Source organism: Monodelphis domestica, chromosome 4 (genome assembly GCF_027887165.1).
Source record: "Monodelphis domestica isolate mMonDom1 chromosome 4, mMonDom1.pri, whole genome shotgun sequence".
NCBI classification, from domain to species: Eukaryota; Metazoa; Chordata; class Mammalia; order Didelphimorphia; family Didelphidae; genus Monodelphis; species Monodelphis domestica.
The window spans coordinates 131880476-131897928 of record NC_077230.1 but is presented as its reverse complement, the minus strand read 5'-3'; the positions used below and the strand labels follow the sequence as shown (position 1 = coordinate 131897928).

The 17453-nt window shown below is 37.5% G+C and overlaps 2 protein-coding genes across 2 annotated transcripts in view; both read left to right on the top strand.

Annotated features, from left to right (window-relative positions):
- Positions 1-17453, top strand: part of TMEM163 (transmembrane protein 163) — a 264900-nt gene that overhangs the window by 175501 nt on the left and 71946 nt on the right. Inside the window, exon 5 of the mRNA XM_001369698.4 lies at positions 15657-15753. Within this exon, the coding sequence (XP_001369735.1) occupies positions 15657-15753 (97 nt within the window). The remainder of the gene's footprint in view (positions 1-15656; positions 15754-17453) is intronic.
- Positions 6922-10850, top strand: LOC103094946 (WD repeat domain phosphoinositide-interacting protein 2-like). Its single transcript, XM_056793764.1, has one exon. It carries the CDS (start codon positions 7135-7137, stop codon positions 8227-8229), a length of 1095 nt encoding a protein of 364 aa, XP_056649742.1. The 5' UTR covers positions 6922-7134; the 3' UTR covers positions 8230-10850.

Here is a 17453-nt window from a genome sequence, read left to right as displayed (position 1 = left end):
TTTGATTGTAGACAGTGAGAGACCCCCCCCCCCCACTTCCTTTTCTCTAATTTGTTTTTTCCTTGACTCTACTTATATATACGTAGGGATATTCCTTGCTCATTCTTCTTCAACTTCAAAACTAAGCAAGAAGATTGTTCCTGACATAAGACTTTTAATGGATCAGGTGGAGGGGAGCCCATAATTGTGGCTTAGCTCTGGGTCTCATTCTGAACTTTTCCAAGTTTGCAAGCTACTTTGGTCTTTGGGAGAATTAGGTGGGGACACAGAAAACTAGGGACCAGAAATATCCTTTTCAGCTTGTTGGGTATGTAAAATGGTTTCATTACCTTTAGTTCATTATGAAGAAACCATCCGTATATACTATTGCTTACTGTATCTTTAGAGCAGGTGCTCTTCACCTGTTTTGTGTCATGAATCCCTTTGGCAGTCTGAGGAAGCCTCATGGACTCATTTCTAAAATGCATAAAATAAAATATATAGGATTGCAAAAGGAACCAATGACATTGAAATGGTTATTGAAATATTTTTTTTAATCACACAGGGGTTTGCTAAGCTGTCTATCAATCAAATGGCTTCAAATAGCAAGCACTTATTAAGCGCCTTTAGAAATTGGTATGGAGGGTTAGGAATGCTAAGGAGAAGAATAATTTGGGATCAGTGGGGCTCCTTCTAAACAGAGTAGGTCTCAATAATGTACCAAAGAGTTAAAGAATTATCTGAGAATTCTGGTGCCTGAAAAGAGAGGGATGGTGTCTTACCTCTGCAGAGTGAGAAGGGACATAAAAGAAGGCAGAAAGACACCAGAGACAATCTTTGCCAAGAACTACCTGGTTATTTGAAAAATATCAAAATATTGATTTGGAAGAAATCTCAGTCATCATGTTTGCATCATAGATCACAGGATTTAGACCTGAAAACCATCTTGAGGTATACTAGTCTGACTCCCTCATTTTATTTTACTTCATTTTTAAAAGTTCTATCATTCCTTTGTTTTCACATTAGTCATTTCTGAACATACATTTCCTGAACCTCCCTCCTCATGCCACCACCTTCTATGTAATTCACTAATGTCCCTCCTTGCTCCTCTATATTGAGAAAATGGAGATTTTCATTCTTTATTCTCCACAGCCCCTTCCTTTTACAGAGGAGGAAACCTGTTTGAGTTCTGGAGAACAAGAGAAGCAAAGTGACCAATCTAAGGGCTCAGAGGCAGTGAGTATCAGAGGCACAAACTGAACCCAGGTCCTCTGATTGTGGTTCTCTTTCTGCCATGCAATGCCAATTTGGAAGAGACCATAGAAATGTCTAAGTCAACCCCAGCCAAATTAACACCATATTACCTCTACTTAAAACCCTTCCTCAGCAAGAATTTCCTCTACAATGATGCCAATCAGTCATCCTCTTGTTTCCACAGGATGTATGGTATAATGGATAGGGCGCAGTACTTGGAGTTAGAAAGATCCTTCTCTACATACCCACTCTGCCACTATGTATGTGGCAATACTTAATATTCCTGAGCCTCAATTTCCTTATCTGTAAAAGGGAGAAAATAATACTTGTAGTATATAATTCAAAGAGTTGTTTTGGGACCCAGATAAGATAATGTATGCAAAGTGCTTTGTGAAACTGAATGAGCTTCTATTAGTTGTTATGACTATCACCATTATGTTTACTGGTAATCTTCCCAAAGTACACCTGTTCCAATGCTCTCATTCTTGTTGAAAAAAAGGATTTTGTTGACTGCCTAACTTATCTTTTTGGTGGGATACATACACAAAGGTAGAGAAGGACCTTGCTAGTATTACACCCCGTCTGTCCACTATTAAGTACCCATAAGTACAGCAGGTGTTTACAACTTGATCTTTTAGTTTTCATCACTGGCCACAAATTTAAGTCATTTGCAGAAATAACAATAATGAATATTTATACAATGCTTTAAGGTTTGCAAAATGCTTTAAAAAATATTATCATGTCTCATCCTCACAACAACCCTGGGAAGTGGGTGCTTTGCCTGGTGCTGTAAAGATCTTGGGCTATTGTTATGTGATGTGCTGCTGAATTCTTCCATGTGTTGTCTCCCCCAGTAGAATGTGTGCTCCTTTAAAGTAGGGCTTCCTAATTTTCTCTTTGTCTTTCTAGCACTTATCGTAGTGCTTTGTTTATGATAAATGCTCAATAAATGCTTTATTCAGTCATTATCTTCATTTTATAGAGGAGAGTGAGTTGAAGAAGTGACTTGCCTTAAGCAAGATTGGAACTTAGGTTTTTCTCCAGGTCCAGTGCTTGATCTACTGTGCCACATAGCTACTGAAACCAGAAGGGTCTCTACTATGGAATATTTTAATACTTTGATGAATCAAATATTAACCATTGAATTTTGAATTCTTTTGATGAATCTGCACCAGGAGTGCATATTTTAAGGTCCAAGTAAAAGATGGAAAAGCAGAAAGAAGTCTGTCATAACTCACCTTTTGAATTTCACTCTTCTATTAAAGGCAAGTAGTTTAGAATTTATAAGACAAAAATAAATCAGGCTGTCGTAATAAAAGCTGAAGTCCCACAAGTACATAAATTGGTCAGCGTCTAGATATTTAGCTCAATAGCAACTATGAGAAGGTTTTTGCATGCACCAGGAGGAGGGAGGGATTGATGTAAGAAGTTGAATGTTTATGCAGATTTTAATGTCCCACCTTTTGAGCTGAAAATTAATGCTTTCCACTCATTACACTTAGAGGTGCCCAATCACTTTTGTAAATAGCACCCTTCACCCTTAAAATAGGGTGCAAATATCTGGCAGCTTTTAACTATTTTTGAGGAAACTGATTGCATCTGAAACAAGAACAACTGGAAGTCAAGGCCATGTGGGAATTACGAAACTATAGAGGGCAGTGGATGGTAGCTGGCCTGTCTGTTCCTCCATAAACCTCTCCCACTTCTCTACTCCCTCTCCAAAATTGTCTCTTGCTTTATCATGGGAGGGTAGACAAGGAAGGGACCTGGGGAAGATTGCTTTTTTGTCCATTAGGTTTCTTTTGATTGCTGTATCTCATAACTGCTCAGGAGGATTCTGGGTGCCCAGTCTGGTCTGCAGATTGGGCTATATTGTTTATGTCTTTCATCTGCTTCCTTCCTGCTCCCTTCCTTCAAACATTTTCACCTTTACTCCAAGATAGGAGCAAAGTACCAAGGAAGCAACTGAGCAAGCAACATTTGCTGTGCTTCTTCTAGGCAGTGGCATCGATCTCATCACAGTCTCTGGAGTGAATTGTCATGTGGATGGCCCAAAACATGAGCCTAGCTGATAGTCTACAGGCCAGAGCCCTGGCCTGTAAAATCAAGTGATATAGATTCTATTTCTAAATTGACTGGGCAATCAATAAGTGACCTTGGACTAACTTCTTAAACTCTTGCATTTAAACTTGTTTAATAAGCAAGAAACTTCCCTCCCCTCCTTCCCTTCCCCAAATAACTCTGCTGGTAAAGGACTTCCAAGGGATTTATGACCTGATATGCAAAGAACTTTGAGTGCCTGAGAGGAAAGATGCTATGTAAACATAATATATTATTAATAAAATGCTAAAAATAGCATCATACTTCTCTGCTAATAATAGCCACCTCTGCTGTGCTATCAGAGAAGTGCCAAGGTACGGGCTGACAGCAGGGTTTGAGGAAGGCTGACAGTTCCTTTTACATGTACAGTTTTAGAAGGAAAATTAAAAATGTAAAAAGAGCTCCTACAGGTTCCTGGATTATAAAGGATTAGTGACTCATTTTTTAAAAAGACAATTTCAAGCATCTTGGATCAGAAATGGATCTTAAGACATTTTCTACTTTGATTCTTTGCTTACAGTAATAGTAGTGAAGGACATAGAGTCAGAATAGTACAGGTGTGCTTTCCTTTATGTAACAGAGAAGTTCTTTGTTGAGTGTAAAATCATTTTCTCAAAATCAAATTGTAGACCTTTATTGATTTATACTTCATTGCAAAGATCTCTTTACAATTTCTGATTGATCTTCACCAGACAATTGACTCCTAACCCTTTGACTTTAAGGTTCTCTAGTCTTCCTTTTCCTAGACTGTTTGATAAATGATTTTTTAGAACTCATTAGCAATTAAGTACAATCTGAGATTATCAGCCATAGTGATAATCTACAGAAGTAGGCAGCCTCTCTCACTTCAACCTTTAAGTATTGCCTTTTGCAAAGGAATCCCTTCATGATGCCAAGTTAATTCCATAATCTTATTTGTATTATTTTGTGTGTGTGTGCGTGTGCATTTTTAGGGTGACAGAGGGAACAAGGGTTCATTTATTCAGTACAGGGAGCTCCAGTTTACAAACTCCTTCCAGCAGTGGAGATCAGTAACTTGCCTTTAATTTACAGATTTAGAGAATTCCCTGGGGATACTGCAAATAAGCAATTTATTTAAAAATCACACAACCACTATGTGTAGATGCCAGAATTGAATCCAGTTCTTTCTTATGGAAAACAGGCAATCAATCCATTATACCACACTGTATTTGTATGTTTAGATGGGAGTATATCTAAAGTGACTTCTTGTGCAATTAAGATTGAGATGATTATTTTTTCTCCCTATTCTAACCATTTTCCTTTTGGAAGCTCTCTGAACCCAGTGAGTTTTTTAAAAACTGAAAACAACTCCAGATTTAGATGGGGACAGTCTGATTTGGGTTTCCAGAGAAGGGGAACAAAAGCTCCTTTGCATTTATGACTGTTGTACTCAAACACTAGTTTCTTGAGGAAATAAAGCTTGCTAGGCACTAGCTAATCTTTTAGAATTTGCTAGATTCCATTTTTAAAATATAATTTCAATATGAAATGATAGTGTGATAATTATCCCAGCGATTTTGCACAATATATTCCCTGCAAATGGAAATAAATTTGGGGGACCTAGACTTGAATCTTTTTTCTCCCTCCAGGACAAGATTATTTTCAAGGAAGGATATATTTCCCTCTGAAATGTCTTAAATGAGTATCCATATTTTTCTCCTTTCAAAGTGATCTCATTTTAGGGTTATATTCTGCATTCTGGGAGCAGCCTGGTAGACCTTATATATTAAGAGTAATGTCCTACTACCCTCATTATTCTTCACCAAACAAAAGACTTTGGGAAAGAAGTGGTTTCTAAATAATAGAAAATGTTTGGTGCATATACAGAATTGAGACTAGACATCAAAGCAGATAGTTGCCTAGGATGCATCCCATGATGAGTTGGAGCAGGGTTAGGGGAAGAGAGCAAAGAAGGGATAGTTTAAAAAATATATTTTTGTAAATACGTATTGGGGGCAGCACATTGGATAGAACACTGAGCCAATAAGGATTTATTGTCCAATCAGGAGGACTTGAATTCAAATCCAGTCTCAGACACTTAATTGCTCTGTGACTTTGACCAAGCTATTTAACCTTGTTTACTTCAGTTTCCTGATCTATAAAATGAGCTGGAGAAGGAAAAAGCAAACCATTTCAGTATCTTTGCTCCCAAAAGTCCTAAATTAGGTCATAAAGAGTCCAACATACTTGAAATGACTGAACAACAAACATACATTTATACTCTCAGAACATTCTATTGCCCAGAATACACACATTTTAATTACATTATAAATGGACCCCCATGTTTAGCAAGAATCAAAGCCTCCAGTGGAAAGTAGTAAACTGGGGATGCTATTTTGGAATTCAACAGATAAAAGGCAACAAGGGTCATGAATTATGATGTGGGTACACAAATTCTTTAGCCAGCTCTGAGTGTGTGCACTATTCATTACAAGTAAAATCAGAATCTTAGAGTCAGAAGTGACCTCAGGTCATCCAACCTAACCTATTCTTGAGCAGGAGTTCCCTCTACAATATACCTGACCAAGAGGCTATCTAGACTCTGCTTAAAGACCTCCAGGTTATTTTTATTATCTCAGCTATGCCTTATTCACTAAATTTCAGGGCTACTGTTCTCATTTTTCATATTAATATTCTTTATACTGTTTCCAATGCCATGAAAGTGCCACAGATTTTTTCCTTTTCCCTTCTTTTTAGAATTTCAGAATTACTTCTAACTTATTCTATCTTTTTGATCCTTCAATTTTTTCCTCCTTGACTTGCTTTCACAAAGCTGCTGTCCATGGTGCTTCCTCTGTTTGACTGAATTTTCTCTAGGGGCCAAGGATCTCTGTTTTATAGTAACAAGTTCCAGTTTGGAATTCTTTATTCTATCCTTCTTTAGGAAGGCGTATGTTGTTGATGCTCACTAGCTACTTGTTCATCATCTGATTTTTGACCTCTTATTTCCTTTTACATTTAAAGGCAGCTATATGTCACAGCAAATCAAGAACTAGAGATGGAATCAGGAAGACTTGAGTTCAAATCCTGATTTGGACATTTACCCCTGTGTAATCTTGGATTGACTGATTGATTTGATCTATCCTTCAATTTCATCAACTATAAAATTAATATATTAGAAGTTCCTATCTACTAAGACTTTTGTGAGGTTTAAATGACATGATAATTGTAAAGTACTTTGGAAACTTCAAGTGCTAAATAAATATTAGCTAGCTATCGATTATATTCAAGTGTATTTTCTCTCCTATGTCTCATTACAAAAGTTTGGCTTAGGTGGAACTTTTGGCACATTTGGTATGTACTGTTCTCATACTTTTATTACTTCTTAATCATTATTAACTTGTCCTTTCCTTTTTTCCACCTTGCATCTTGTTCTTTTTGAAATGACTAGAAAGCCTGTAACTATATTGGGTTTTTGTTTTTTTGGTTCACTTTTGTGTTTTAAGAAGCACTGAGTCTGAACAGCAGAAATCTGAATTTGAGAAGCTATGGATTGTAATTCCATGAAATAGATACTAAGAAGCCTACTTTGCTAAGATGATTAAGAATTATATCAGTTTGGGGAAGGGATGAGGCGACGGCTGAAGTTGGAGCAGCGAGCGGCGGCAGCGGCAGCGACAGCAGGAACATTAGCAACCACAACCGCAGCAGCTGGAGGACCCACTACGGAGGAGACGACAACGACGGCGGCGGAGAGAGGGGCCTGGAGCCGACCCTGACTCCTTCGTCTCTCCCGTCCCGGGAGGTAGAGCGCCCGAGCCCAGGCCCCCCCTCTCAGCCATGAACCTGGCCAGTCAGAGCGGGGAGGCCGGCTCCAGCCAGCTGCTCTTCGCCAACTTCAACCAGGACAACACATCCTTAGCTGTTGGGAGTAAATCTGGTTATAAATTCTTCTCCCTTTCCTCTGTGGATAAGCTGGAACAGATTTATGAATGTACTGATACAGAAGATGTGTGTATTGTGGGAAGATTATTTTCAAGTAGCCTGGTGGCCATTGTTAGCCTCAAAGCTCCACGAAAGCTAAAAGTCTGCCACTTTAAGAAGGGGACTGAAATATGTAATTATAGCTATTCCAATACCATATTGGCAGTCAAATTGAATAGACAGAGGTTGATAGTATGCCTAGAAGAATGTCTTTACATACACAATATTCGTGATATGAAGGTACTGCATACAATCAGGGAAACTCCCCCAAACCCTGCAGGTTTGTGTGCACTGTCAATAAACAATGACAATTGTTACCTGGCTTATCCTGGGAGTGCAACTATTGGAGAAGTACAAGTCTTTGACACCATTAATTTGAGGGCTGCTAATATGATACCAGCTCATGATAGTCCCCTAGCAGCTTTGGCTTTTGATGCAAGTGGTACCAAACTTGCCACAGCTTCTGAGAAGGGTACTGTTATTAGGGTATTTTCCATTCCAGAAGGACAGAAAATCTTTGAGTTCCGGAGAGGAGTGAAGAGGTGTGTAAGCATCTGCTCTTTGGCCTTCAGTATGGATGGAATGTTCCTCTCTGCTTCCAGTAACACTGAAACAGTGCACATCTTCAAACTTGAGACTGTGAAAGAGAAACCTCAGGAGGAACCAACTACCTGGACTGGTTACTTTGGGAAAGTTCTTATGGCCTCTACCAGCTATTTGCCCTCTCAAGTAACAGAAATGTTTAACCAGGGAAGGGCATTTGCTACTGTCCGACTACCATTCTGCGGTCACAAAAATATCTGTTCACTTGCCACAATTCAGAAGATTCCCCGATTATTAGTAGGAGCTTCTGATGGTTACTTATATATGTACAACCTGGATCCTCAGGAAGGAGGGGAATGTACCCTGATGAAACAACACAACCTTTTCAAAGAAATAGAGGAGGAATAAATTGCCCAACTGTCCCTAGACTGAGACATACTTCCTTCAACATGACCACTTGGAGTGAACACCACCAGAGTTCACTTCTGAGTGGTACATAATTAATGAATGAATTGCTCCTTTGTTAGTAGGACACAGTGACTGGGCCTAGCTATTGCTGGTCAACACCAATGAGGTAGCTTCCTGAAGTCTGACTCCTCTCTCGCCTGTTGTGGCTAATAGCAAACTACAGTCGATTCTGTGGACCTTTCTGGTAAATCTTTGACTTTGAAGTTTACAAGGTCAAAATCTGGTCTTCCATCTCAGATTCTCTCATGATCAGGAAAGAAGAAACAACCAAGAGAAACAGCATCATGAATTTATAAGACCAGCCAGGGCTGACAGGACTCCATCAAACTTTGGAGCAGGTTTACCAGGCCTCCATACTGATTACTATCAGCAGGCAGACACATTGCACATTCATCATGAACTGAACATTGGCCAGTCTCCCCCGAGAGACCATCCTTATCTGACTAGGATGCATTTTGAACATATTGTCCTTATCCTGGGTACCGGGGAGGTGCTGTCCTTTCTTTTGTTTACCTAATGTCAGACAGGAAAGTGTCAATATGATTTTTTTAAAAATATTTTTTTGAGAGTCATAGATTAAATTTTTATCCTCATACTGTGAATATCTATTTTGCTTTGAATGTTTAATAATTTTACCGTGTTGCTCTCCTCCATGTATGTGCTTGCTTCTTGTGTTCAGTTTTGTAAAAAAATTTTTTTAACCTTTGTCTTCTGTCTTAGGATTGATAATAAGTATTGGTTTCAAGGCAGAAGAGTGGTAAGGGCGGGCACTGGATTTTAAGTGACTTGCTCATTCAAACAACTCAGCTAGGAATTGGTTGAGGACAGATTTGAACCCAGGTCCTCCCATCTCCATGCCTTACCTCTAGCCACTGAGCCATCTTGTTTCCCTGCATTTGTGTATGTTTCAAAAACTTGTTTTATTGATCTTTTCTGGGCTGGGTCAGGCAGGTATCTCTTGGCTTCTCACTGGAGTTAGCCCCTGTGGCTATCAGCAAACTCTGCTATACTACACTTGATGGGCTTCTTTCTCATGGCTCTTTTCACCTTTTGAAGCTTATACGGTCATAATCTGGGACTATTCCATCTCAGGTACTTACCTAATTTCATTCATCAGTGAAAAGACACGAAATAGAATTGAAGCCAACATGTAATACAAACTTGACCAGAAATTCCCCCAAACATAATTAACCTGGATGAGAAACAAAAAGAAAGACTAACCATAAAAAGGTTTGCTGGTGGCAGGGACACAAAGACACAAATACAGAAAAAGTTACTAAAAAAAGTTACTAAAACTTCTAGTCTTGGCAGAAAGCACAAGTTGGACACAAATGAGCTAGAACACCTGGAAGAGATGTTTTTATAAAATGAAAAGATATGGAAAAGGCATTAAAAACTTGTTGCAAGAGGTAGAAATCCTTGCCTAAGCAGCAAATTCCTTGAAAATTAGAATGAACTAAATAGAAGGCAATGATTCCAAAGTCAAAAGACTGGGAAAAACAACTGACTTGGGAAAAAAAAATAGATTGAAGAGGAGAACCCTTAATCCTTGGACCATCTGAATACTGAGAAAAGAGATCTAGAACAGATCTGTTTAGGCTTTTTTTTTGGTCTAGTGTGCAAAGTGGGAACCACTGGTTACTAATTGAAGAAACACCAAAATGAAAACTTTTAGGAATATCAGACAACAATCAAAGCTACTCAGAGAAGTAATGCAAGCAGCCAGAAACAAAGAATTCAATTACCAAGGATCCTATCAAGATTACATGTGATTTTAGCAGCCACTACTACTTAGCCCAAGCATATGTACTTACAGCCAAGAATAACTTAAGCAAAACTGAATATAATCAGAATATAATCAAAAATGAACCTTGAATGTCAATAGAGAATTTCCAAGGAATCCCAATGAAGGCTAGGATTGCATTGAAACATAGGAAGGAAGAGAAAAAGACAAATGTGAAGATAAGGGACAAAACAAGATGATATACAAATGTCCCCTCTGAACTCTTATCATCTGAGGTGGTTCTGTTGTCTTTATGTTAAGGAACAAGGAGGAAGTGGAAACAAAGGGAAAGGAAGATTAGGGAAAATTATCTTATTAAAGTGGAAAAGCAGATATTTTTACAAATGAAGGGGGAACAGTTGATCCTTAAAGGAAGAGTACAGACATATACAATTAGATTCAGAAGTACATTTAACTCAATGAAGTAGAAGGAAAAGGGAAGGAGAAAAATTGGTCCTAAACACAAATGTAGAAATATAGTTCTTTTTGAGTTGGAAGAGAATCTTGGAAACCTGGAAGTTTCCATAAATTGGAGAATGAACAAGTTATGGTATATTAATGTGGTTAAGTTTTCTAAAAGTTGTGCTATAAGAAATAATGGAGGGAATGGCTTCAGAGAATATTCTATTATATTCATACAGCATTATCGCTGCACAGGTAATAAATGCTTTTATTTCCATTTCTTAGACCAGTTCGTGGTAAATATCTTTTTAAAAGTCTCATGTGTACAGGAAAGACAATTAAATCATTAACCCCTCCACCCAAACAGTTATGCAGATTCAATAAAGAATATTTTACTGTGAAAAAAAAAACAAAAAAAAAAGAATTATATCAGTTTAATAGCCTATCAGCATTTCCTAATCTAATTTGATCATGTAACACTATAGGACTTGGGATGTACCAAAAGAATGCCTGGATTATAGTTGAAGAAGCCTAGGAATATGAAATACATATTTAATTGTATATATCAATACAACTTTATATGCAGATCTATACATATATATCCATGGTTTCCCTACTAATCATAAGTCATTCAGTCTACTGTTAAAATCACTTTGGAGTCTCTGAGCACAAACTGTGTCAGATAAGTTGAATTATGGGGAAACCAAATGAATTTTTTAAATTTGCCACATATAAGGATAATGAATGATAAAATTAGAATGACTATTCTTTTCATCTTAGCCACAGCTTATAATATTTTATTCCCCATTTCTTTAACCTCTCCCATGCCATTCTTTTGCCTTTAGCGCCTATCTTCTCTCTTCCTTTTATTCTGAAATTAGCATTGCTATATTATTTTCTTCCTTCTTACATAATATTAGAGTAGTCTTTAAGGACATATATTACTTGATTTTAGCATTATTTCCCTACTAAATCTCCTTCCGAATTTTGGATAACTCCTATCTTTCACCTTGTCTACTCCTCTTTTGTTGTTAACAGGGTCCACTAAAATTGTATCTTATCTAAATTTGACTAGGCCCTCATTTCTATATGCCAATTCTTTTCTTCTTTCTCCTAGATACCTATACTGCCCCTCTTCCCTTCCTTTATAGTAGAGGACTTTAATTTCTATTTTACTGAAAAATTAGAGCCAACTGTTTTGAGTTCCCTTTTCTGCCCAATTCTACACTTCATATCTGCTTGATGTTATTCCTTTATTTTTCCCCTTTTGCTACAATTTTAGAATAAGAGATACCCCTTCTCCTTTTCAAGGACAGCCCCTCTATATTTGTCCTTGACATCATCTCCTCTTGATCCCTTAGTTATTTGATTATTGTCTCTTCATCTCTTTTCCTTTGTCCCTCCTCATTTCTTCCTCCTTCCTCTACTGATTCTCCCTGCTGCCTCGCCCAGTTTTCCCTCCATTAAGTCTTCATTTGATTCAAACAACCCCTCAAGCTTTTGTCTTATACTTTCTTCACTTTCACAGCCAAATTCCTGGTAAAAGCTGTTTATATTCATTCTCTCAACTACCTTATCTTCTACTCACCTTTTAACTCTATTCAGTCTGGTTTCTTAAACTCATTGCTAAGTGGACATCTTCTTTTCAATATCATAAGAAATCTTTTTACTGCTAAATCCAATAGAATTTTTATCCTCATTTTTTTAATTCTCTGTAGCATTTGGCATTCTTTGATCACCTCTTCTCCTTGATACTTTCTTCTTTTGGGTTGTTGCTCTCCTTCTATCTTTGTGACACCCCCCAGTCTCTTTTTTAGAAAATTAATTAGTTTGTTACATTAAAGTTCCCAGCTACCTCATTTTCTCCTTTACCCACAGTACAGAAGGCATCATTTGACAAAAAAGATATCTATCTATCTATAAAACTATGTTGTACTTGTTTCTATTTATCAGCTCTTTCTATGGAGGTGGATATATGCAAGTTGTTTTTAAAATAATATTTCTGTTGCTGTATATATTGTTCTCTTGGTCTGCTCATCTCTCTTCATAATTTCATGTAGGTCTTTCCATGTTTTTTAATTAACTTGTTTGTCAATTCTTACAGTGAAATTTTATTCTGTCACAATCATATGCCACAACTTGTTTGGTCATTCCTCAATGGATGGGTATCCCTTCCATTTCTAGTTCTCTGCCACTACAAAGAGAGCTGTTATAAATATTTTGAAACATGTAAGTTCTTTTATTTTTTGCCCAATCACCCTAGGAAATAAACCTAATAGTGTTATTGCTGGGTCAAAAGATACACACAGTTTTAATTTTTTTTGCATAATTTTTGGGCATAATTTCAGATTGCTCTCTAAGATGGTTGGATCAGTTGAGAATTCCACCAACAGTGTATCAGTGTCCCCCATTATTACACATCCCCTCTAATATTTGTCATTTTGCTCTCTTATCATTTTGGCCAATCTCAGTCTCTTTTGCAGAATCATTATCAGTGTCCTGTTTTCCATGCATGAGTATTTATTATAATTCTGTTTTAGATCCTAGATCCTAGTCCATTCTCTGTGAATTTATTCATTCTACCATCTATTTGCAAGTGACACCAAAAATCTACATATATAGCCCTCATTTCTCTCCTGACCTTCAAATGTCCACCTGGAAGTCCCATAGCATCTTGAATTCTGAGGGTTCAAAACAAAACTCATTACCTCCTCCCCCCTCTAAACTGAATGGCTCTTCCTAATTTCCCTATTTCTATTGGTGGTAATATTGAGAATACCACTATCATTTTAGTCATTTATGTCTGCAACCTTTTAGTCAGCTTTGACTCTTCTTTTTCTTCTTTTCTTTCATCACTCTTTCTTGACTGCTCCACATCCAATAAGTTAGGAAGTCAATCATTTTACCTCCTCAATGTTTTATATCTCTCCCTTTCTCTTCAGTCACATGGCCATCTTCTTAGTTGAAAGGATCATAACCTGGACTGTTATAGTAGCCATAATTTGTTCTCCTGCATCTACTTTTCTGCCTCTCTAGTCCATCATCTGAATAGCTACCAAACTGATAATCCAGAAGCACAGGTCTGATTATATCCTTTCTCTATTCAAGAAGATTAGTTTATCCCAATAGCCCCTAGGATAAAATATTAAGTCTTCAGTTTGTTATTTGAAAACTTTCACAATGTGCCCCTTTCTAATCTTCCCATATTGATTCCAGGTGAAAGCCCCTCAGGTGTTCTACATTGTAAACAAACTGGTCTACTTGCCCCACCTTTATCCCCCTCCATAAATAATATTCCACAGTCCTTGCTTTTGCACAAAATATCTCATATACTAGGAATGCTCTTCCTTCCCTTTGCCTCTTGGGGATCCCCGGGCCCCTTTGAGGCTCAGTTCCAATGTACCTTTATAGGAGACCTTTTCTTGTTCATATTCCCTGCCTTGAAATTATTTTTAAGATCTATTTTTATGCATCTTGCATATATTTATCTGTGTATATGTGATTTCTCTCCAATGGAAGGTAAGCTCCTTGAAGGGATGCCTGTTTTTTTTAAATCTTTATATCCCTGGCATTTTGCATTACTAGAACACAGTGAATGTTTACTAGACCATTGTTAAATTGAACTGAATTGAATTTTTGCTTTGCATTATATCCAGATGTCTTGAAAATATATTTCCTTATATTTCTCATTACTGTTTTTTAATTCCAACATTTAGGACCTTCTTGCCTTGAGAAGTTTTAATCTTTTAGAATGACAAATTCTTTCAATGTTTTCTTTATGGCTATAATCTTCTCCCCCCTCCCCAATAACTCTTAATTTCTATTTTAGTAACAACTGTAAGACAGAATGGCAAGGGCTAGGCAAATGTTATTAAAATTACTTGACCAGGATCACAGAGCTAGGAAATGTCTGAGGCCAGATTTGAACCCAGTTCCTTTTTACTTCAGCCCTATAGCTCTATCTATTATACCACATAGCTCCCCTTCCTAGGTATAGATTTAAGAGTAATTGTCACTAAACTTCTCCTTGAATGACTCCTGCAAGTAGTATTATTCCCATTTTACAAGGTAGGATACTTCTATTCATCTAAATTCTTGGGTCTTTTAAATGTCTAAATTTTCGAGTCTGCCTTGATAAATCAGTTCATACGCAGGCACCATATTTGGTATTTTTTGTTTATTTGTCAGCTGCATGATGAAGTGTTTACTCCTCCTGTAGGACACATGTAACAAAAGTGGGTGCCAGACATGAGAGAGCTCAACTGTCTAGACTTGCTTAGAGTGGTTTACTTGAATTTAAAAACTCAGGGAATGTACAGTTGAAAAAGCAAAGTAAGGAAACATAGTGGGCTCCATTTGCCTTAAATCAAGTCATTCGTAACTATAATAAATCCACAAGATAGATTACATTTGGTTTGGATGGAAGAAAATGTTCTTTTGCAAGGCAGGGCAGTGGTCTCTAGAAGTTCATTCTAGTCTTTAAATTCATGGGTTTTGTGAATATTTTGGAACTCCATAAGTGCTTTTCACATTGTACTGACTTTTAATGATTAACCCATGGTGTCTGGTCCAGTAAAAAGTTAATTATCAGGTAGGTATGTTGTAGCACAGATGGTACATTAGCTAGAGCATTGGGATCAAAATCAAGAAGACTTCAATCCAAATCTATCCTCAGATCCTTGGGAACTATGTGATCCTGGGCAAGTCACTTAACCTCTGTTTGCCTCAGTTTCCTCAATATAAAATGGAGATCATAAAGTCATACATGGGTTGATTTGAAGTTCAAATGAAATTATATTTGTAAAGCACTTAGCACTGTGCCTGGTACATAGCAAGTACAAGAGCCCTTCATTTATTTGGTACAAAGGCTTCGGTTTGAATATAAGCCCAGCTACTTACTCATTGTATGACCTTGGGGAGTCACTTTACCCTCATGAGTTTCAATTCTCTCAACTTTTAAATGAGGGGACCAACCTAGAAAGTGTATAAGGTTCCTTTTAGCTCTACGTTTTTGCCTTCCTGGGAACTCTGGTAATCGTGTACAGCCTCAATGGGAGATTTAGGATCCAACCTTTCCGGATTTGTTGTCTTTATCTTTTACATGGCTGTTGTTGATTGTACTAATGCCTTTGTAGAGTGGAATATTTCAAATTAAGATTTTTAACCTCTTGTTTCTTTGCAGAGCCTGTGTGATCTTGGGGGTGATATTCCTTCTGTCATCTATATGTATAGTGGTCAAAGCCATCCATGACCTTTCAACTAGGCTGCTCCCAGAAGTGGTAAGGTCACTTTTGTTCATTAAGATTCTCTTTTTTGGTGACACCAGTTAGTCTCCTACGAAGTCCTCAAACCAGTGAGATTGCTGGGAGTGATGGACACACTGAAAAGGGACATGGTGTGCCCACGTTTAAGAAGGATATGAGAATTCATATTTATTTTGGTCACTTGACTACAGCACAGAGGGGAATGACTGGAAGAACAACAGAGAAAACGTAAGCCACCTTCCTCAACATATGGGCCATCGGCTTTGTCACTACTGTGTGCAGTATCATTCTTTGCAGATATTTTGAGTCTGATGCTTTTTCTTAACTGTAAAGTACATGTCTTTAAATAGCTCTTTTGTATTGAGAATCTGCTTGTTGCATATATGGTAAAGTGATACATTTAGTATTGTTTATATCTCTTGTTCTGTGTCCATTCAGAAGAATTAAGGATCCTTCCTCTTTCCCTTTCTTCTTCTCCTCCCCCTATAGACTGTTAAGCTTGAGTACACAAAACTCTTTGCATTAGGTTTCCTAATGCAATGGAAATTCCAGTGAAATAAACCAATCTTTGGTTGGGTGGAAAAATGATATTGGATATGATTTTAAAATCTCCATGACTTAAACACACACACACACACACACACACACACACACACACACACACACCCCAAACAACTAAGATCCTCTTGTGGATGCCTAGCTCTTTGAATATAAATCATGACCTACACTCGGATCTTTTCCCTAAGAATGCCCAAAGAGTTGGAATATTTTAACAACTTCCTATCTGTGAATCTGCACAAAAGGCAGCTACCTGATTACTCTGAGATGCAAGCCCTGCCCTAACAATAACTCTCCTGTGTACACACACCATGCTGTGATTCAGAGGCAAAATCCAGGCCAATTTTGTAGCACATGATTTGGTGAGTCAAGCTGAGAATCTGTAGTACTTCTGCAAGATGAGAATTATTAGACCTTCTATAATTTTGGTTTGGGCTCATGCAGTGAAACCTATTTAGAGGAAATATGGCAGGCTCTTCCTGAACTCTCCATGTTTAAAAGTGATTTATGATTATATAGTGGAGATGACTTTCCCCAGCTTATAAAGACAGTTATATTGTAGTCCTCAAAGTTACCTCAAGGTATTCCTTCTCTTTATAACAGAGACTCCAGTAATACAAATAGATCTTACAAATTTCAGGTTTTGGTGTTTCCCCTGACATGTGTGATTCTTCAAAGATGGGGGGAAAAAGAGGATGCAGAGGGTTCACTTTTGTAGTCAGTGTTTCAATTAGAGTATACTCATAAAATTAAAGCATCAGCCTTTCCTATCCCTCTTACCTGTTGTCTCATTTCTTGTTAACTGTTAGCTAACCAAACTGACAATTTAAGATATTAATACATGGCATCATTTTAGGGGTCAAAGAGTTGCTTCCTTCGACTCTGACATCTTTCTTATCTAGTAAATGGCACCTGGAATTCTTCAAATAAGGAAAAAAGTCTTGCACTCTTTTTTAGTCATGTCTTATGATAGAAGAATCTCTAGGAAAGAAGACCCATTGTCTTAAATTCTAATGATTAAGTGATTTATATTACATCTGTTTCAATGAATGAGTTTAGTAGAATGAAGGAGAAAATGGAAGGTAATGGGTAATTGACTGGGCCACAGAAGAAGAAAAATGGAATAGAAAGAGGAGACTGGGCTGGGCCTGACAGCA